At 49.0% G+C, this 22,645-nt stretch overlaps 1 protein-coding gene across 10 annotated transcripts in view; it reads right to left on the bottom strand.

The window, feature by feature from the left end:
- Nucleotides 1–22,645, bottom strand: part of KCNJ12 (potassium inwardly rectifying channel subfamily J member 12) — a 54,913-nt gene that overhangs the window by 5,679 nt on the left and 26,589 nt on the right. Inside the window, exons 2-5 of one of the 10 annotated variants that reach the window (XM_060203276.1) lie at nt 16,608–16,659; nt 15,633–15,689; nt 6,379–6,500; nt 1,153–1,437 (exon numbers count right to left, since the gene is read on the bottom strand). The exons of 1 other annotated variant lie outside the window; for it this stretch is intronic. In XM_060203276.1, the coding sequence (XP_060059259.1) occupies nt 1,153–1,402 (250 nt within the window). In that variant the 5' untranslated portion in view covers nt 1,403–1,437; nt 6,379–6,500; nt 15,633–15,689; nt 16,608–16,659. 8 more of the 10 variants (XM_060203277.1, XM_060203278.1, XM_060203275.1 and 5 more) reach the window with 8 other exon arrangements.

The following is a 22,645-nucleotide window of genomic DNA, read 5'->3' as shown; positions in this document are numbered from 1 at the left end:
CCACTGCTAATGCTAACACTGTCCCCCCCCCCCCCGTGTTGTAATCAGCACCAGCTAAGAGAGTCACCCCCCCCCCAAAGCACTTACTGGTCAGCCACCATCCCTGGACTTCCTGAGTGGTAACCAACAGAGTAGGCAAGAGGAAGAATACTCAGAAGTATCACCATCCTCAGCTGCTCATGACTGCCTGGCCACCCTACCATACACATGCTCATAAACTGGTGTTCCTGGGCACCTTTGCAGCTGAGCACCATGCCCAGGACAAGCCCTGCTCTGCCTCTCCCCACTGCCAGCTCCAGGACAGATAATGTGTCAGCCATGACAGCAACTGGTGCTGTAGACACTGGTGCCCCAGTGTCTACATCATTAAGCATCAGCTGTGGGCCTCAGGATGGTAGCTTTCTGGGGAGAGTGAGTTGGAAGAGATGTCCTGGGAAAGGTAGTTGAGTGAGTTTCTCCTCACAGTGGGAACTCCACCGTTCCAATTCCCATCCAGTCACACTGTGAAGTCTGAGTTATACCAGCACCCATTCAGTCCAGAGGAGCACTGAGGAGTAGGGTTCCAGGGCAGCCCAGCCAGCAGTGGGGACCTTACTGAGGACCAGGCCAGAAGCTGTCCCTACTCTCAGACTCCCTCAGAGTCTTCCCAGGGGTGCACCCCCTTTATAGCCACAGCCCTTGAGACTGGGAAACCGAGGGTGGTGGAGCTGGATTCCACCCTGTTTTGTGTTGCCAGTGCAGCCATAGTCTGAATAGGGGTCCAGCCTCTGACTTTTTCTCCAAATACCTGAAGGACAGGTCAGCGGAGGACCCACTTAGACAGGCAGGTGACAGACCCCTCCCAGGGTCTGTCCTGGTCAGCAAGTAGTGGAGTCAGCAGGGACAGCTGCCCAAATGAAGCAACTCCTCAACTGGCAGAAGAGAAGGCAGATGCTCTGAGACCATCCTCTCAGCAGCCCAAGGAGCAAGCTACTTGTGCTCTGAGTGGAGGTTCAGAGGAGCTCAGTGGCCTCCTAGGAGCTACAGTCAGTGCACAGAAGAGCTGATTGGAGCCACTTGTACCTAACAAAGTCTGCCACCAGGGGGAGCTCTGGCTCTGCAGGGATGCCTCCCCTCTCACTGCCACTACCCCCCCGCAGCTGACCACCTCACCATGGGTCTGAGGAGCTGAGGTATGAGGCCCTAATGGTAGATGCTGCTGCTGCCTGGGCCAGGAGACAGGGAGCCAGTAGGGGCAGGGAGCCCTGGGACTGTGCTGGGAAGATGTCTCACTCCCAGATTTCTGGGCCCTCCAGGGTGTAGTCACCAGGGCTGGGGCACTCAGATGCCTGCGGGAAGCCACCGGATGAGAGGGGACAGGTTTGTCTGGCCTGGGGACCTTCAGGGATGTCCAGCGGGTCATGGCTGCTCCAGCTTGTGCTCCAAGCAGCTGGAGCCCTGTGGGGACAGAAGTGCAAGAATCAAAGGCAGGGAGGGCCCAGCCTATAGTGCCACTCACACAGCGGCTGCCTCGCACTGGCTGGCTTTCAGACAGCCAAGGGTGCTACCTTGGCTCCTGCTGGCTCTTCCTGAACTGGGCACCAGTGCTGTGTCTGTATCACACAGGCCTGGCTGCCCCTCCTCTGCTGACTCACCTCCTAAAACCCACAAAGAATCAGCCAGGTCATATGCATATCTCACACCCCCATTTCTCAGAGACGGAAACAGAGACTCAGAGTAAATCACCCCCAAAAGTAAGCAACAGAGAGAGAACTGGAAACCTGGGCATCATTCAGTCCTCAGCCTCTTGCACCCTAGCCCTGCTGTGTGTGCCCACATCTGAATGTGCTTGGTGAGTACAGCACCACAAAGACCCAGAAGACCTATGAATCAGAATCCAGCACAAGCTTGCCAAGCATCTCAAGGACACTGCACACACAAATGCAGGTCTGGAAAAGTCATACAGATCATAGTCTTAAAGGAATGTGGGACAATGCCCTCAACCAGTAGTCTGCAGCCTGTCCAGCTCCTATAATACATTGAGCTCAAATAAGAAATGGAATTAGAGTGGCCCAGCAGAAAAGTGGACGGTGCAGTGGACAAGGTGCTGGACTCCTAAGCAATGGGTCCTGGGTTTATTCCCCAGTACAAAATGTTCTGAAGTGCTACTCCACTCCATATATATCCACCAAGGTTATTACTGGGTCTCAGTTCCATAAAAACAAATCTACTGCTCCCTTCAGCCAGTTTTCTTTTCTTCTTCTTCTTCTTTTTTTTTTTTTTTTTTTTTTTTGATAACACAGACAGAAAGATGTTGAGGGCTCAGGGGTGAGAAAGACACCTACAGCACTACTCCACCACTTGCAAAGCTTTTTCCCTGTTGGTTGAGACTGGGGACTTGAACTTGGGCCTTTGTACATGGTAATGTGTATACTCTACCAGTTGCACTACTAGACAGTGCCATAAATAAATCTTTAAAGATAAGAAAGAAAGCCAGGTGATGATCCACCCAGTAAAATGCATACATTACCATGCAGGAGGACTTAGGTCTTGAACCCACCTACAGGGGAAAATCTTCATGAGCAATGAAACAGTGCTGCAGGTGTCTCTGCTTCTTTCTGCTTCTCTCTCCCTCCTCTCTAGAACTCCATTTGTCAACCTCTAGCAAAAAAAATAAATGACCACCAGAAGAGGTGGAGTCATACAGGCACTGAGTCCCAGTAATAATCTTGGTGGCAAAAAAAAAAAAAAAAGGAAAGGAAAGGAAAGGAGGAAGGCAAGAAGGAAGAAACTAGAGAATTTGCAAACAAGTAGGCATGTTTCTAGATGGAAGAAGTGAGGGCAATACTCACTCTAGGTCACAAACAATCCCGAGGCCAGGGTGAGAAAGTGAAGACAAAGTCAGGGATCTCAAGTCCCAGGCATTGTTGGGAGAGAATAGAAGTAAGAGGCTGAGGTACATTACCTGAGCTAGATGGTGGCTTCACACAGAGAATGAAGAAAGCCCAGGAGGCAGAAAATAGTCTAAGCTCAGACCCATGAGCCTCTGAGAGATTAGGAAGCTGTCCAGAGCCCAGAACCTCACTGGCTCCAGTACCTGCAGACACAGTCTCTCAGCAACCAGCCTGCTCCCAGCACTGCAGGGTCTGAATCAGAAGCTTTTAAAGGCAGCATCCACATGACTTGAAGGTGGGGCCCAGGCGTCACCAGGAGGTGCCTCCGGATGGAGCAGGGCACCCCATGCCTAGTCCCTGAGGCTCTGGTCACCTCAGGTTTCATTGACATCCGGGAGGAAACCAGGGCAAGGCCTGGGCCCCACAGTGTCAACTGCTAAGAAAGCAGTAACCAGAAGGGCAAGTGGAGGGGGGTCTCCTTTAGAGGCCTTTCAGCTGGCCAGGACCCCTTCCAAGGCAGAAGCACAGCACTGCTCCAAGAACTCTCATTAAATCATTTTAATCCATGCAATAACATTATGCCTATTACCCCCATTTTCTAGATGAAGAAACAGGATATCAGAAAGTTTGAATCACTCACTACCCAGGGTTATAAAGTCTTTAAGGGCTGGGGAGTGGTGCAGTCATTACCATGTCCAAAAACCTGGGTTCAAGCCCCTGCTACCCACTTTATAGGGGGGGAACTTCATGAGTGGTGAAGTAGTGTTGTGGGTCTCTTTCTCTCTTCCTCTCTTGTCTTTACCCCCTCTCAATTTCTATCTAAAAAATAAAAGGAAAGAGAGAGAAAAAAAAACAGAAAGAAACATGGGGGAGAGAGAAAGAGCAAGCTGCCAGGAGCAATGGATTTGTCATATAGGCACTGAGCCCCAGAAACTACTCTGGTGTCATTAAAAATGAAAAAATAAAATAAAGTAGAATAAAATAAAATAGCTCCCAGTTTGGATAACGGAAGCAGAAACAATCTCTTCTCCCTCAGTCCTCAAGGCCAGACTGAGCAAGATTAAACTTGGTCCAAAAGCCTTGTGATCCCATTTGGTCACAAACACACATGTGCACGCGCACACACACACACACACACACACACACACACACACACACACACACACACCTCAGCCCTGAGAAGCAGAGATACAACCTGCACCCTCCCCCCAGGCCTACAGCCATTCAGCCCTTGCTTAGAAATCCAGGATGGGATTCTCACTACCTCAAGGTCAAGTCCTGCTCTTATAAGACTTCTGAGTGAACACCTGCTTCAGGGAATGTCAGTGTGAGGCCTGTGTGCATCTCTGTCTTTGCCTGTATCCAGGGTAGACATCACTAATCTATCACAGAACTTTTCTGAGCTGTGCATGTGGGATGGGGCAGGAAGGGTAGAGGTGGGGAGCTCAGCATCTTAAAGTTTAGATAGAAGAAGCCAATCCTGGAGGCTGAGCTGTGACACATTCAGTTAAGCACACATATTATCATGCACAAGGACCTGGATTTGAGCTCCCACTCCTCACCTGCAGGTGGTGAAACAGGTGGTCTGCAGGTGTCTGCCTTTCTATCTCCTTCCCTATCTCCACATTCCTGTCAACTGTGCTCTGTCCTATCAAATAAAATACAAAGAAAAAATGGCCACCAGAAGTGGATTCATAGTGCTGGCACTGAACCCTAGGTATAATCACAGTGGCAATAAAAAAGGCACAAAGGGAGGGAGGAGGGAAGAAAGAAGGCAGGAAGGAAGGAAGGCAGGAAGGCAGGAAGGCAGGCAGGAAGGAAGGCAGGAAGGCAGGCAGGCAGGCAGGCAGGCAGGCAGGCAGGCAAAGGCAATCCTTAATTTGCAAATAGGGAGACAGAGGCCCATGCTTGGTCACAGGAAGCAAGATGCTAGAGACTAGGCCAAGCTTGGGGCACTGGGGTGGAGGAAATGGTGACAAGCACATCAAAGTAAAGAACTAGAGTGGGGAGCTGCTAGCACAGCCAGGGACCTCTAGGGAGGCCAAGGCCAGAGGGAACAAGAGTTGGCATGGAGGGGAGATGGAGTTTCAGGGGAGACTAGCATTTCAGTTCTCTGGGGAGAGGATAACAGTATCCCCTGTCCAGTCACCTTCCCAGGGCCCAAATCACTCCTGTGCCCCAGATGCTCAGGGGCACTGCCTGCAGTGGACATGGTGGGCTGCACACACCCACACCATGAAGGCATTCTGTGCCAAGTTCATGTTCATCTTGAGGGAAGTTTCAGCAGCAGGTTCCACCCCACCCTACTTCAGGACTCACCAGCTCCATTTCCAACCACCACCAGTCTGGTCTCTGAAGAGCTCTCTCTTTGGCTGCTGGAACATTATCTGCCCATATGCTAGGGACTCAGAGACTTGCAGACACACTTCTCTCCCTGTGCTAGACCAGGTTCCAATCATCCCTGCACTGATTTTGTCCATAAAGGCCCCAGACTGTCTCTTTCCTTCCTCACTTCCCTCTTTCTTTCCCTAGGGTCACCTCCCACTACACTACCTGAACAGAACTTTGTCTCCCAAGTTCCTCTGCAGGTTCCTGAACCCAAGCCTTCCCTTCTGGATGTCCCAGCACCATGGGACCAATATAGCTTCTCTCCTCCCAAACCACCCCTCTTTGTCACCCCTGCTCCTCTCTCCTATCCATACTACCCCTCCCTAGACATCACAGCAGGGTCCTGATGGGCAACCTGTGGTGACTTTCAATCCATTTGGTCCCACCTCCAAATCGCAGCTAATGAGACCATTGGAAGCATCCCCCTCAAAGATCAGCTGAAGACCACCACTTCCATGAGCCCTTTCAGATTTTCCAGTCCTAAGATTCCCTAATTAGGAGCTGCATTCCATCTTGTGTGAGAGTTGACCTCATCAAATTCCTATCTCAGGTCAATCTTTGAGGCCCAGTGAGGCTGTTGCAAGCCTAGCACAGAGGGATCACTTTCATGCTTATTAGTGCATAAAAGGATGAAAAAATAAAATAATGTGAAAGATGGATGATAAGATGAATGAGTGAATAAATTAAATGTTTAAGCACTGGTGGGTGGCTTAGCATATGAACAGATAAACAGAGTTGGCAGATGAGAAGACAGATAGAGAGGGTGATCAGGTAGATTTTCTTGGAGGATGGATTAGTTAGGATTAGGGTTAGGACAGATGGATGGATGGATGGATGGATGGATGGATGGATGGATGGATGGATGGATGGATGGACAAACAGTGGGTAGGTGAGTGAATGGAGTAAATACATGAGAAAAAAAGATAAGGCTGGATAACCTGAGTACTTGGATAGTAGTAACTAGTGGCCACATAGACGGGGATATGGAACTGATGGGTGGATAATGGGTGAATGAGAGGTGGAACAGTGGGTAAGTGGAAGGATAGAAGGATGAGCACACAAGAGTGTCTGGTTGAATGGATGACTAGATGGACAGATACAATGCCCTTAATCTTACCTCTTGAATCCTATGTTCTATGTAATCGTACTGTGCAGACAGGTGTCTATCTTCAAGGGTGCATTAGCAACAGTTACCATTTCTTAAGAACCAGCTGGAAAGGAACCAGTCACTAGAAGGCCCTAGAAATTATCAAAACAAAGCAAAGTCAGTAGATGGAGCCATTCTCAAAGAGGTTCAAAATCCAGAAACTTCCATGCAAACCTATGCTTTTACTTGCTTCCTTCAAGCCATATTATAAAAGGTAGAGGTGACTTCCAGCCTCCATGTCTAATGCTCCCCACCCTCTCATAGTCTGTAAAAGTAATTTCTCAGAAGCAAAGAGAAGCAGAACAGGATGGGTCTCCTGAAAAAAATTACAGTTGATAATTAACACATGTAAGGTGCATACCAAACACTGGTGGGTGCTTTATGGATATCAATGCATGTAATCCTCACAGCTACCCCACAAGGTTAGAACTAGTGCTGTTCCTAAACTCAGGCCCCCTAGCCTGAGATCCTAACCTCTACCTTCACAACCCAACAAGGCCCAGCTCTGGACAACTGGATGGATGGGTAGCTGGATGCATGGGTGGAGTTGGGTGGGTGAGTGGATAATGGGTGGATGGATTATGGACAGGAGCCTGTGTGGGTAGATGGATGACTATCTGAATGAGTTCACATCAGCAGTCTCTAAGAGACTCGCCTTGGAGACATACATGTTATGAGGTTCTTACAGTCCCCATGCCTCAGCTTTCCCATCTGTTAAAGGATTGCCCCTGATTTCCCCTCTACCATGCTCTAAGAAGCAAGGAAGAGTGTTGTGGGCTGGAGGTCTATAAATTTACAAGTAGTGGGCCAACTAGAGATCTCCTCACCTCCCCACCTCTCCATGGAGCTCTGGAGCCCTGCCCTTTCACATGGAGGACAGTTGCTGCACTGGCTTTTCTGGCTGGGATTAAGACAAGTGTCCGTGAGTCACCCCCACAACCTGAGTCGCCAGAGGCAGGTGACAGCAAGAGGTTTCAAGGCACACAGGATTGGGTTGAGATCCCAGCTCTGCCCCTCACAAGCTGTGTGACCTGAAGTGAGTCACTTCCCCTCTTCTGGGCTGGCTTGGAAAGGGGAGATCCTGGTAGGTCTCTTTTTACCCTAGGTCTCTCTTTACCACCTCCAAACTCACGGCTGGGCCCCTGGTAGTCCACACAGCACCATCCCCTGAACCTTGTCATCCTCAACACTTGCCATTTTCCAAATGGATGAAGAAATAGCTCCCTCAGAGATGGTACTGCAGCACAGGGACTCTCTGGTAGGGTCTATGCCAAGACTGAGTCCAACCTTCTCTACCTCTGGTTTCACCTTCCCAGTCCACTAAACAGACCCTAACACTGAAACTGAGAGGCTAAGCAACTGGCCCCAGGTCACCCACAGCAGGCAGGAATTCTGAGCAGATAGGAGGGATGTTGCCACAGGGCCACGTGAAGGCAAAGAGGATTGAGGGAGAAGAGCAGTCTTCCTTTCCAGAGTTGGTCACTTGCTTGATGCCAGCTCTCCCACTCTCTTTCAACATCATTCCTAATCTTTTTTTCTTTCTTTCTTTTTCCCAGAAAGGACCAACACCCATAATTCCCACTCCCTTACCCAGCACTGACCAAAAACCAAGTATGCAGGGGTGGAAGGCAAGGCAGGACACTTCCCCTTCCAGAGACCTAGCCTCCTCTTCTGCTGGCCTCCCAGTCCAAGCACACATGAAATTTAAGGTGGTAAGAGAGGAGTGTCAGAGGTATGGGGCCTGGCATGTGACACTTCTAGAGCTGCAGCTGCATCACTGGGGGTGGGGAAGGGAGCCCCACTCTACAAGAAAGGCTTGGTGAAGGGCCTAAGGAACAGGGTACATGTACATATGTATCCATAATTTAGGGAAAACTATATACCTCAAAGTAAAAGTGATTAGCCTTAGACTTAATAAGCTCAGCAAGTAAGTAGAAAGACCTAAAGATGATATCATAAAGTGTCTAATCAAATATTTACTACTTAGACCTAGACACTGTCCTCTCCTACCCCTATTTCACTTTCTTCAATCACTTTATCTATTCAATTAGCTACACAGAAAAAGTAAGAAATATCACCTAATCTTTTCTAACAGCAACAGCATTAGTGTCACCCCCTTGATAACCTTTAGAAGAAATACTATATACAACTGGCCAAGATATATGCTGGCAAAAGTATACATATCAACTAAAGGACAAATACTGTCCCCTGTGACAACCTCTATTATAATCATCAAACAAGTAAAATGCAGTAAAATTTAAGGTTAATTTAGATCCCACTTAAACCCTAGATCTATTCCCTCCCTAACTTGAGGCCAGATCCCATAAACCCAGTATCAATTTGGATACAGCAAATGACATTCAATGATTTAACAACTGGGAGAAGGTCTAACCTCATCAGATAAAGAAAATAAAAGACTACAAAAGCTGGTTAAGGGGATGAGACTGACTCACTTTAATGATGGCCTTTTTGTCAATACAAGGTCACCCCATCATCTGGGGCTCTAGTCAGGGAAACCTTGGATTCCCACATAGAGATGATGGACCTAGACCTCTAATAGATCCCTCTCTCCACCATCACTGGTTACTTCATCAGAAATGTTATCATAACACCTCTTGTGGGCCTCTCCAGGACCTTGCCCTCACTGTAGAGCAGCAATGGTAGGGACTGCTCCACTCTCTGAAGAGAGGCTGGGTCAACCTACTTTACCACTCGAGGAAGACTGATCCTAAAATGAGTGCAGCCTAAAACGTTCCTAGCTGTGACCATGACTGAGAGAGCAGACTGAAAGGGATGCAGAAGTCACACAGGCTCCTGTGTTAAATATGACTAGAGAAGACCCTAAGCCAGATAGACAGGGTAAATATTTAATGATATTTATATACTTTCTTAATGTTTGGGAGCTACTCTCTGCCCTGATCTAGCTTTCTATCCCTATTCTCAACTCTGACATCTTCCCAGACAATATTTTTAGCACACCTGCATGTTAGCTATTGGGCTCAGACAAGAATTACTAAAGTCATGGGCCCCTTTGAACATACCTAAAATAGATTTCTTAGCTTCTTCCCACACAAAGGCCTCTAATCTCATGTGCTCTATCACTACCTTTTGGTTCCTGTTTATTAAACAATTAGTCCTGCTTTATATCTTACCACCTTTCAGCCACCCTGTTGCAAACACTACCTGACATCCCAGGTGAGACAACCTCTCACCAATGTGTCCCAAAGTCTCACCTCTTCAGAGTCCTACCCACTAGGAAAAGGTAGAAACAGACTAGGGGTATGGACTGACCTGCCAATGCCCATGTCCAGCAGAGAAGCAATTATAGAAGCCAGACCTTCCACCTTCTGCACCCCATAAATAATTTTGGTCCATATTCGCAGAGGAATAAAGAATAGGAAAGTTTCCAGTGGAGGGGATGGGACATGGAACTCAGGTGGTGGGAACTGTATATGGGGTTGTACCCTTGTTACTTTACAAGTTTGTTAATCTATTTAAATCGCTAATCCAAAATAATAATAAAGAAATGCCTGATGACTCCAGTTCACTCTGGGCCCTTTCCTGGGCCCCAGTCTCATCTTCTGCAAAATGGTTTAGTTCTGCTACCCAGAGGAAACCAACAGGAGAGTAAACCAAGGCTCCAAACTCAAATCCAGCATGCCTCAGGCCGAGGGTAAGAGCAGAGTAACACACAGGGTTCTCTGAGAGATGCTTCTAGCTCTGACAGTGGACTGGGCAGCTGAGAGCAGAAATGGGGCTTCTCATGGCCCAGGAGGTAGAACAAGATGTAAAGTGTTGACTCTCAAGTATGAGGTCCTAAGTTCAAGCACCAGCATCAAATTGCCAGAGTGATTCTCTGATTCTCTTGCTCACTAATAAACAGATAAACGGGGGCTGGGTGGTAGCACACCAGGTTAAGAACACATAGTGCAAAGCTCAAGGATACCAGTTCAAGGTCCCAGCTCCCCACCTCCAGTGGGGTCACTACACAAGCAGTGAAGCAGGTCTGCTGGTGTCAATCTTTTACTTGCCTTCTGTCTTCTCCTCCTCTCTCAATTTCTCTCTGTTCTATCCAGCAATAACCGCAGCAGCAACAACAACAATCATAACAGCAACAACAACGGAAAAAAGATGGCCATCAGGAGCAGTGGATCGATTCATAGTGTAGGCACTGAGCCCCAGTGATAACCCTGGAGGCAAAAATTAAATTAAGTTAAAAATAATTAATAAATCTTATTTTAAAAAGAAAGAAGAAAAGAAGTTAAAAGAAAAGGGAAGTAGAAGAAAGGAAAGGCAGGACTGCACCCCAGCCAGTGGCACAGAGGACCCATAAGCTCTGCTCAGGCAGGGACCAGCTGCCTTGCTTCTTCTCTGTGCCAGGAATGAAGCCTGGGCAGGCATCAGGCAACCAGCACCAGTCACATGTGACTCAAGTGACCATAGCTCCCCAGGTTTTACTCAGCAGTCCAGCAACAGGCTCCACCCAGAGGTAGCAGGGGCAGAGCCTTGGAGCCCTCAGACAAAGCCAAGGCAGAGGGTTCTGCCCCCCTCCCAGGGTGAATGGTGGGTCATGCCAGGCACCAGGAAATGTTTCTGAGGGTATTTTTATCTTGAGAACATCCTCCCACAGGACATGGGAGCAGGAGGGAGACAAGGTATCCTTGGCTCCAAGTCCCTTATAGCAGATGGGGTTACTGTGTGCCCTGCACTAAGGGGGTCATTCATACATTACCCCATGTGCCCTGCACTAAGGGGGTCATACATTACCCCATGCCTCCCAGGAGCTGGTTGGACCTTGGAAGGACTTGGGGCTCTTTAGGGGGCCCCAGCTGGGCACTTTTTCACTATATGCCCTAGGCTTCTATCTGTTATCTTCTGGGCCTCCCTCCTATAGTCAATATTTTGTGAAAGCCTGAGAGATGCTTGGTTAAATTGGGCACCAAGGATCTGAAACTAAGCAGTGTGCCTATAGAGGCACCCCACCAAACAGGAACAGTGAGCAGGTTGGATGGCTCCCATCAGTTACAGCTTTCAGTTGGGGGGGGGGGACATTCTTAAAAGTACCACTGAAGTGGAGAGAGCCCCAGTGCAAGAAGGGGTTCAAAATAAAAATGCAATTACCTCTCTTAGGCATTTATCCAAGAGACAAACACTAATTTGAAGAGATATATGCACCCCTATGTTCATAGCTGCACTATTCACAATAGCCAAAGAATAGAAGCAACCTAGATGCCCATCAACAGATGACTGGCTAAAGAAGTTATGGGATATACTCCATGGAATACTACTCTGCAATAAAAAAAAAAAGATGAGAATGTGTCCTTTGGGGGGGAAATGGGTAGAACTGGAGGTGATTATGCTTAGTGAAATAAGTAAAGAGATGAACAACAACTACCAGATGGTTTCACTGATATGTGGAATCCAGAGAACTAAAACACATGAACTTGCAAAGGACGAGGAAGAGGAGGAAGAAGATGAACAGACTGCCTCTAAGACTTTATGAAAACTATTGTGGTTATCGTTGGGAGGCCAGGGGCACAGAACTTTGCTGATAAGTGCAATATGGAACTATAACCTGTAATCTTATAATCTTGTAAATCACTACTAATCACAAATTTTAAAAAATGGCTTAAAAAAAGAAGGGATTTAGGGTCTCATACATCAAGATACACACACATACACACACACACACACACACACACACACACACACACACATATATCAGGGCCGTCCCCTAGGTATTGGGCCTGGCAAGGCTCTCCAACTCTGAGTTTTCCAGTTCCTCTCAAATAAGGGGTTGACCCCCAGGGGCCTTTTCAGTCCCAACATTCCAGGATTTCAAGGAATTTGGGACCAACTGGTTTTGGGGTGTGTGGAAAGAAACAGAAGAATATATTGTTATCACTCTAGTATCAGAGACGGTGAAGTTATACTGACAGCTTGGCTACACATGGGGGGTGGACGGAGAGTGAGGGGGTGGGACTACATCAATAGGTGAGGAATATGAGGCTCTGACAAGCCCTGGATATCACACCACTTGACTCCAAGGGCAATGGGTGCCAAAGGGGAGTTTGAAAGTATGAGTCTTGGGTTGTATTGTTAAATGGGAATCTGGGGAATGTTATGCATGTACAAACTATTGTATTTACTGTTGAATGTAAAACATTAATTCCCTTATAAAGAAATAAATTACTTTAAAAAAATTTTTAAAAAAGAAAGAATGATGTCAGGGCTGGAGAGGTTCCCCAGCATGTGCTTGTTGGAGATCCCAGGTTTGATCACTGTTACTGAAGATACCAGAACTGAACCCTGTTCTGGTCTTTTTCTCATAGAAAATAAATCTTAAAAATTAGAAATGAGTGAATGGGGGAAACAGCACAATGGTCATGCAAGAAGATTTTCATGCCTGAAGATCCACAGTTACGTGTTCAGTCACCCCAAGCCGCCATAAACCACAGCTGAGAAGTGCTCTGCCTCTCTCTCTCCACCTCTCCCTCTCTATCCCCCCTCTCTCCCCGTCTCTGACTGTATCTCTGTCACTAACATAAAAAGTAAAATAAAATAAATGAAAATGAAAAAGAGAAAAAAGAAAGTATGAGTCTTGGAGTAGTAGAGCAGAGGTTCAAGTCTCCTCTCAAGCCTCGTCTGTGACTTTGGGCTGCTTACATAACCTCTCTGAGCCTGTTTTGTCACTTGTGGAGTGGGATTAATAACAACATCTACTTCACGGAGTTGTGATATGTTTTCAGCAAATCAATATATGGAGAAACTCACTTCAAAGAGGGCCAAAGACCCCTGCAGGCTCTGACCTGGGCTTCATTCCACCAGGGAGGGAGAGGCAGAGAATAGGAGGAGAAGGAATGCCATGGGCACAGACCCAGGAGTCCTTGTGGCCTGGGCCTGAGTCTGACGTGTATGATCCTGGGCCAGACTCTGGGATAAGGCTGAAGAGGTCTCAAGGAGTCAGGTCTCAGCGAAGCCTATGACCTGAGTGTGCTCTTGGCAGACAAGGCCACAGCCCTCACCCTAGAGCTCTCCAGTCTCAATTCTCCATGGGCTCCCACTCTGCCATGCCCTTTCTGGGTCTCAGTTTCCCCCAATGGTTAATTGAAAGCCTCCTAGCCCTGTTCATCTCGCCAAGGGAAGAAGGCTGTGGTCTGAGGAGCAGGAAAGAGTAGTCCTCTCATCTCCTTCCCTTAGTAACTGCTTCCAAAAGGGCTGCTGTGCAGGAGATGAGGAGTCTCTCACCATCAGTAGAGCCCCCTCTGAGCTCCAGATAAGACCACAGGACAAGAAATACCAGCTTCCTGGCCAGGCTAGCAGGAGGGCTCCAGGCCAAGCCTTGGAGTACTGGGGGTTGGGGAGCTCTTCTGACCCTAACAGAAAAAGCAGCAGCACAGAATCCAGGTGGTGAGTCACCCTTTAGAGGACACATGTTACCAAGAGCAAGGACCTGAGTTCAAGTATCCATTCTCTACCTTCAGGAGTGGTGAAGCAGTGCTGCAGGTGTCTCTCCTCCCTCTCTTTTTCTCTCTCCCTCTTCCTCTTCATCTCCCTCTACCCAAAAACCAGGAGTGGTGGAGTCATGAAGAAACCAAACCGGGGAGTTGGGCTATAGCTCAGCGGGTTAAGCGCAGGTGGCGCAAAGCACAAGGACCAGCATAAGGATACTGGTTCTAGCCCCCAGCTCCCCACCTGCAGGGGAGTTGCTTCACAGGCGGTGAAGCAGGTCTACAGGTGTCTATCTTTCTCTCCCCCTCCTCTCTCCATTTCTCTCTGTCCTATCCAATAACAATGACATCAGTAACTACAACAATAACAAGGGCATAAATAAATATTTATTTATTTATAAATAAAAAGGGAATAAATAAATATTTTAAAAAATTTAAAAAAGAAACTAAGCCCTAGTGATAACCTCATAAAGAATAAGTAATAGCACAATTCCTTCCTGTACATTTCACCCAGACAAGCCAGGTATGCAGCTCATCCCTCACCCTCCAGCACCTGAACACAAAAGCAACAGAGTGCCCATGTTGGTCTCCAGCCTGTAGGCCGCCCCAGGCAGCTGGGTGTGATATGAGAAAGCTGGCAGAGATGATAGAAGAGCTGAGGGCCCACACAGGGAACACAGGGCTATGTGGTCACACAAGGAAGCATATTCCAGAAGTCCTAGCTTGGGTCCCTAGCCCAGGGATGGGACCCAAGACTCCATAAACTCAAATGGGGAAGGAACTGGAATTACCAGATTTTCACTCTGCGAGTTTTACTGTTCCCTCTGTAGCTCCAGGCTTGGGACTGCTGGTGTCCAAGCCTCAGCGAAGTCTGCAAACTGTTAAGCAGCCATATGCTGACTACTGAACATGCCTCCTAAAATAACGCAGGACAAGTAAGTACTTCCCACATCTGGTTTCCTTGCTGGCCCTATTCAAAAATGTTATTCTATTATTCTTCTCAGGTGGTTTTCAAAGAGCCACATCAACCATGTTGGGACGAAGCCTCATCTATAACACACTGGGGTTACTTGAGCCATCCCACTCCTTTCACTCATTCATTCATCCCACAAGTACATCTTCAAGCACCCAACTCCAAAGAGGATCTGAGCAGGGTGCAGCATATCCTGTCTCCTCCCTTTCCTGGTATTCAGAAAGGAGGTCAAGTAGATACTTTCTCAAAAGAAAATGAGGGGGCCAGGTGGTGGCACATCTGGTTGAGCCCACATGTTATAATGTTCAAGGATCCAGGTTCAAGACCCTGGTCCCCATCTGTAGGGGGGAAGCTTCTGTAGAGTGTTGAAGCAGTGCTGCAGGTGTCTCTTTCTCTCTCCCCCTTCCCTTTCAATTTCTCTCTGTCTCTATCTAGTAAATAAATAACAATTTTTAAATGTCTAAAGAAAATAAGTAAATGAAGAAGATTCAAACCACAGGAGGTACCGTAGGGAGGTGGGGTCCAGCTGGCTGGGAGAAAGCCCAGGCTGAAAATGAGAGGCAGGGTTTCAGGCAAAAGATCGTTAAGACCAAACCATAGTCCGGGAGATTGGAATCAGCTTGGAGGAGAGGGGTGTCACGTGAGATCTGAGAGAACTTCTTTGGGCTGGCAGGTCAGAACCTTATTCTATAGTTCACCTGCCACTTCCCACTTCACACCTCCAGCTCATGGGGTTGGAAAATAGAACAAGAATATAAACTTGGAGAATTTTCTAAAACACAAGGAATTAATGATATTACCCTTCCATGTACCAATTCTTCTAGTCCTGGGGAAGGTTCAGGCTCTTCTTGGCCTAACTACAAAATAAAACACAGATGTTCAGGATGGGAAGGCACCCTTGTCAGAAGGTGGTGATCTTGGCGGCCCGTGGGTGGCTCACCCAATATAGCACACATGTTGCCATGCAAGAGGACTCAGATTCTAGGTCCAGACCAACACATGGGAGCATCTGTAGGGAGGAAGCTTCACGAGTGGTACTGTGGTATTTATCCTTCTAACCTTGTATCTCTTTTTTTCTCTATCTCTCTCTGTTTCTCACCCTCTATATAGAGGAAAGAGAAATAATAAAATGGCTATCAGGAGTGGTGGAGCTGTGCAGGCACTGAGCCCCAGCAATAACTCTAGTGGCAAATAATAATAATAGTGACCTCACCACAGCCACGCCACAGTGGTGCCACCACTGTGAACGCTACTCCAGCCACAGATGGCACACACACCAGGACTTTGAGCACTGTGGACAAGGTCTATGCAGAGCTGGGATGAAGGCCTCCACCCAAGGCTCCCAGGGCTGTGGCACAGGGAGAGTCAGGGCTTGTCCACATCCAGCTGGTATCAATGTCTTCAGGAGAAACTAGTCTCTCTAGGGCTGACTGGAGACTACCTCTTGCAGGAAGCCTTCCCTCACTGCATGGTTCCCTCCAGCTTGTCCCCTTTGACAAGCTAGTGCTGTGGGGGAGGCAAGGGATGCCAGGCTGGTGGACCAAGACCCAGCATCTGGATCCTAGTCAGTCCCTGATGTGCTGTGGGTCCCTGAGCCACTGATCCTCTGTAAGTCTGTGTCCAGAATGAGAATGAAAATGTCCACGCTTGAGGACCTCTATCCTGGAGCAAGAGCTAGAACCAGCTGGTCTCTCTCTGCACCGCAAACAGGCAGGGTGGCTGCTGTATACTCCAGGGAAAGATTTCTCATGCTTTAACTTTTACTTGCCACCTACCATGTACACATCTTCTCAATCTTACAGAGAACTTGCCCAGTTCTCTTCTGACCTGAAAGGAAGAAACAGGGTCAGAAAGAGAATTTAGCACCTCACAGCCATAAAAAGCTGATTAGTATTGGGGAGGTTGCAGCGGGGAACCTCACCTCAAGCAAGGCATTCTGGAAAGCTCATGTACATTGAACAGACATATGGCTAGATGAGGGAAAAGAGAACAGGGCTAAACCCAGGTCCCTCCTTAGACCTGCCCCAGCCCTCCCTGTCTCCACCTCTAAGGCACAGATCTATTGGGCTGTCAGGAAAGTCATGACATATTTTTTCTATTAAAAATGTGTCATGGCTTTTCTGACAACTCAAGACATGATTAATCCTTGCCTCTGTTTCCACTTCCACTAAATGGACTGTACCTGTTGGGAACTTAATAGCACTGGTCCCCACAGAGTGCCCAGATTGAGGTCTAGAGCATAGTAGATGCTCAGGTATGCACACCCATGTACTGACACACAGTGTGGAGGGAGGGTGTTATATTCTAGGAGTTTCAGAGGGTACATATATCTGGTCTCCACTGTTTTCCCAAGTCAAGGACTCAGGAGTGGAGGGTTTATTCTCAAGAAGACTCTGAAGAGGGGGAAGCAGGCCACAGCTGATGCACTGACCAGCACATGCCACTGAGCTCCAGCCACCAGACCCCCAGTACGGGGAGGGAATGCCGGCCTCCATCAGCCCCCAGAGTGAGCCATGTGGCTAAAGCAGCCTGGTGCCCCACAGTATCTCCTGCCTAGAAAAGAATCACACAGGGTTCAGTCAGGAACTGGGGCTCCCACCTCACATACAGAAGTGCGGTGTCTACATGTGTACTGTGCTGAAGCTGTGTCCCCCCCACCACCACCCTGCATGCAAACCCTGCATGCTCACAGCTTGCACGTACAGTGTGTCCTCATGAGCACAGCTATGCACCTACACTCACACAGCACTGAGTGCCCTGCTAAGTCCTTGAGTATCTGCTCTGGTAAGCATCTATCTGCATGTCCAGGCTTTGTGTAGACACAAGTGTGCAAGGGGTAGCATACCCCTGAACACAGGCCCAAGCTACACGCATGTGAACCCACTGTCCCTCAGCCAACTCGCTGTGGCAGTGAGGATGCACAGATGAGCTGGTCACCCTGGCAACAGGACAAGAGGAGGCAAAGTTGAGGCAGCTTTGGTTCAAAACCAAAAAAAAAAAAAAAAAAAAAATCTCTGTACACAGGGAGGATGTAGGGTGTAGGGGTAGCAGGGACAGGGGGAGCTGCAGCTGGGCAAATGGCAGCTCATGAACTTGACAAGCTCAGCCCCAGGTTTCCTCACTCCCACCAGGTAGGGAACTTCAAGGAGGGATGGGAAGCCCACTCCAGAGTGGCCTGCAGGGACAAAAGGCTCTCAACGCAAGCCAGAACTCAAGATACCAGGAAAGCCAGGTCCCAGACTCACTGAACCCCACAAGAGGGCGCCCAAGATAACCTAGGGGCCTCTGAGCCTCACCAGCACGAGGTCCCCCCTCGCTGAACAATTAACCCACTAATTGTGCTCACTGCCCTGTGGCCAGTACATTAGCCCAGATCAGGCAATGATTTATTCAGGAGCACAGGCTCCTCTCCCCAGCTTCTGTGCTGATCCAGGGGGTGGGGGAAGCAGCCCACAGACACTTCTCCATCCCCACTTGAAAACAGCGCAGGCTATTTATATTTCATCAGACAGAGTGCATGGGGATGAAACCGCTAGCAATCTGCTCCCTGCAGGCAGCCAGCAGCTGAAACCCCCGGCCCCCATACACACAGAGTCTGGAAGTGGACATTGGCTTTCAGTGACTGGACACTCTTTGGGGATGACCCCCGCTCTCAGGTCTTCAGCAGGACCCCCACTAACATCTACAAGGGCTTTCCTGACACAGCCTCCTCACTGGCTCTCATTTCCCTTGAAGAAGCCCTGTCAGCAAGGGCCAGCTGCCATCCTGACTTAACAAATAAGGAAACTGAGGCTCAGAAAGGACAAGTGGCTGGCCCAGGATCACAGCCGAAAGTGGAAATCAGATACAACTTTGGCTGATATGTGCTGCAGCCTGTAGCCTGAGTGACCTCCCTAAAATGTGAGATCTGGCAAGAGCTTCCAGCACTCCTGCTTGTGTCCAGGGAGCAGACCCAGGAACATGTGATTGGCTCTGTGGCACCCACTACTACCTGAAGTCACATGACAGTTCCTCATATGACAGGCTGGCCCTACCTCAACACCTCACTCTGTCTTCTTTTTTTTCTTTTTATTTATTTATTTATTCGCTTTTGTTGCCCTTGTTGTTTTATTGTTGTAGTTGTTATTGATGTCATCGTTGGATAGGATAGAGAGAAATGGAGAGAGGAGGGGAAGACAGAGAGGTGGAGAAAGACAGATACCTGCAGACCTGCTTCACTGCCTGTGAAGCGACTCCCCTGCAGCTGGAGAGCTGGGGGCTCGAACTGGGATCCTCATGCCGGTCCTTGTGCTTTGCGCCACCTGCGCTTAACCCGCTGCGCTACTGCCCGGCTCCCCTCACTCTGTCTTCTAAAAACACCCAGGGAAGGCCCAGCAAAGCCAACTCTGGGAGCTCCAAGGACACAGTGGCAATACAGTGACAAGTGTGTTGAATCCTAGGCCTGGCATCTCCTCACCTCCCTCAAAGATGTGTCAACCCTAGGCTAAACACCCCTAGTACACCTACAGGGTACCTCATAGCCCCTGATTTCTCCTGAGATCCTCATGAACTGAGCTGGCTAGGCATAGGCCTGTGTCTGCCAGCCATGGGCAGCCCCTTAATGGACATATGTGGGCATGTGAGAGCCCGATGGTCAGCACAGGGCCTGCATACAATGACTAAGCAGGTGGCCACCACGGTAGGCTCTTACACCTTTTGGATAACCTAAGGCACACTAAATGCTGAATGGCACAGAATTGAAGTGGGCGGATCTCTAGTTCAAGTCCCAGACCCACAACTCAATAGCTGTGTAGCTCCTATACCCAACAGCCCTTTTGTAGTCTGATTTCCTGCCTGGGGTGTTACTTATTTCCTCATTGGGTAATGGGAGACAATGAGAGACAGGTGTCTGCTGTAGTTGTGTCCAGCATCAGTGAGCACTTGGGAGCCAGCCTCACTAACTTCTGGGGACTACTGGCACCTTTGAATGATACCCACTCCCAAGCTTGTCTACCAGGGGACCCAGAGATTTCAGGGATCAAAGGCTAACCAAGTACAGGGCAGTGTTTGGGCCACACAGCAGGTGGGGCAAGACAAGGTAGGATCCACAAACAGCCTGCCTCCTCATCTGCCTCAGGGAAGTCAGAGCATACTTCTGCTTCAGTCCTGGCCTGAGCTCTACATTCAAATCACAGCTCAGCCTCTCACACATGGCAAGACCTCAGGCAGGTCACTTCCCCCATCTGGAGCTCAGTTTCCTTGTCTGTAACTCGGGGATAGTCAGATGTGAATGTTATGAGAACTGATGAGTTTTTATAGTGCTCCCTGAGTAGAGTGCGTACCTTGCCATATGTGCAGCCCAGGTTCAAGCCCTGACACCACATGGGAGGTGCCTTTGCTCCTGTGTTATGGTGAATCTCCCTTTCTCAACATCTTAATGAAAAGAAATCATCCCAGGTGCAGTGGGATTATGTATTCATGAGGCCTTAGACCAACAACGAAAAGACAGAGTTTAGAACAGTGCCCAACAGAAAGAACTATGATCAGCAGAAGTGATATCTGTTTCCCAGATGCTGGGGCTACAGGTGGGAGCTACCTCTGGGCCACAGTATTAACTGCACTATGTGCTCATGATCTGTATCCAAGTCTCCCAGTTTGGGGGAAGAGGGGTCTTAGAGCATACCCAGTAGGACTAGGAAGGGATTTGGTGGGGGGGAGAAACTGATATGTTCTGATGCTTTCATACAGACTTGGCCCACCATCACACATACCTCCAAGGAAGCCCCAGATCCTGGCTGACTCTGGCTTATCCCTCAGATCCCTGGGCTGGGTATGGGATACCCCTCAGCTTTCCATGACCCCTAAGACTTCTGTCACAGCCTTGACTGCCATAGGCATTGCTCCACCCCCCAGACTAAAGTTGAGTTTCTAGTACTGATACTCATCTGGAATCAGCCAGCACTCAGCCAGGAAGAGCAACACCAGCTTGTACTGGACAGTACACTGCTATACGCCAGACACTTAGCCAGGAGTCTCTCACTTAAGCCTCACAAGAGACACATGAATTAGACATAACTGTGCAGACAAGGAAACTGAGGCACCAGCAGATGGACTGAAAACACTGAGGACTTTATGTGGGCTATAGCCAGTCCCCAGACACCCCTCTGCTCCAGCCTAAGGGGTGGGCAACACCAGTCATCAGCAATATCCTTTGGTGGTAACCTCTCCCCCACCTCTCAATGGGAGAAGCCACCAGGCCAAATGAGAGGTCCTTAGTGCTCAGTGCAGAGCAAGGAGCCAAGGAACAGTGCATATGGGCTGGTCTCAGATTCCTGGGATTCAAACTCTGGTGGTTGAACTATGTGCTCCTGACCAACCAATGCACAGTGGGTACTTGGCAATCTGCATGGTAGGAAGGGATGAAGCAGCTGGATGGCCCACAGCCAACTGGCCTCCCTTCTCTCCAATCCCTGATGGCAGGTCTGCCCACACAGTGGTCTGGGGTAGGGGCATTAGATAGCCTGGTACCAGATCAGAAGTGGCACCACCTAGTATTCCTTGTGCAAATGCAAAGTTCTGTGCATATGAGGACGTGCTGTGGAGAAAACTAGGCCAGCCATACCAGGTGACAGAGGTCAGGGGGCTCTGAAATGGGGCTACTATGGACTCTCCAACAGTCAGAGTCAGCCCCCTTAATTGAGAGCAGCAGGGACCCCTACACCCCTGTATATCCATCCTCACCTGTAAATAGGAGCAACACCAGGGGAGCAGGCAGTAGGTCACACAGGATATGGGAGGACCCAGGTTCAAGCCCCAGCTGTACACCTGCAGGAGAGGAGGGAAGCTTCACAGGCAGTGCAGGAGTGCTTCAGGTCGTTCTCTTTCCCTCTCTCCCTCTTTCTTTCTTCTCTCTCTCTCTCTCTCACCTCTATCAGAAAAAGAAGGAAGGAAAGAAAGAAAGAAAGAAAGAAAGAAAGAAAGAAAGAAAGGAAGGAAGGAAGGAAGGAAGGAAGGAAAGGGGAAAAAAGGATGACCATTGGGAATGGTGAAGTTGTGCATGCACTGAGCCCTAGCAATAACAATGATGGGGGAAAAAGTGTGTGTGTGTGTATGTGTGTGTGTGTGTGTGTGTGTGTGTGTGTGTGTGTGTGTGTGTGTGTGTGTGTATACATACAATCGCACAGAGCAATTGTATCCTGAAAAAACAATGTGTCAATCCTCACAAAACCCTGAAGCCATGTGAGCCTCCTCTGAGCCCCCATCCCCAGCACAGGTGCCCACATACCCTCTCCAGGCAGAACAGAAACAGGTGAGTCACAGAGCCTAGGAGAGGGCTCAAGGGGCAGGACAGACACACTGGTCACAGCTCCCTCCTATTCCCATTGCTCGCATTTCTCTTCACTGTCTCCACAGTCCACATTCATCTACACTACCCCCAAAGCCTGCACCACTGGCAGTGGCCCATCTACCCAGCCAGCCCCAGGCATCACACTCTGAAGCCTCATGCATTAGCTTCAGTTCCTGTGGCAGCTGAACTGTGAGGTGGTAACCTAGAGAAAAAAGTGGGGGTCCATGAAACCCCCAGGTCCAAACACACCCAGCACCCCCAGGCCTGGGAAGTCAGGAAATGTCCACCCACTCCTAGCCCTCCATAGCTGACTGGCTGATTAAGGGGTGGGGGATCAGCAGGGCCCGGCCTCCCGCCTGGAGCAGCTGCAGGCTGAGGGGGATAGGGGGGGACAGAGCTAGAAAGGCCTATGCTCTGCCCACCCTACCCCCAGAAGGCTAAGCCCTACAGCCAATTCCTACTGCTGGGCACCCACATCCACCCTGG

The sequence above is a fragment of the Erinaceus europaeus genome, chromosome 12, assembly GCF_950295315.1.
Source record: "Erinaceus europaeus chromosome 12, mEriEur2.1, whole genome shotgun sequence".
In the NCBI taxonomy this organism is placed as follows: Eukaryota; Metazoa; Chordata; class Mammalia; order Eulipotyphla; family Erinaceidae; genus Erinaceus; species Erinaceus europaeus.
Note: the sequence above shows the minus strand (reverse complement) of the source record. Positions and strands in the feature narration are given on the sequence as shown.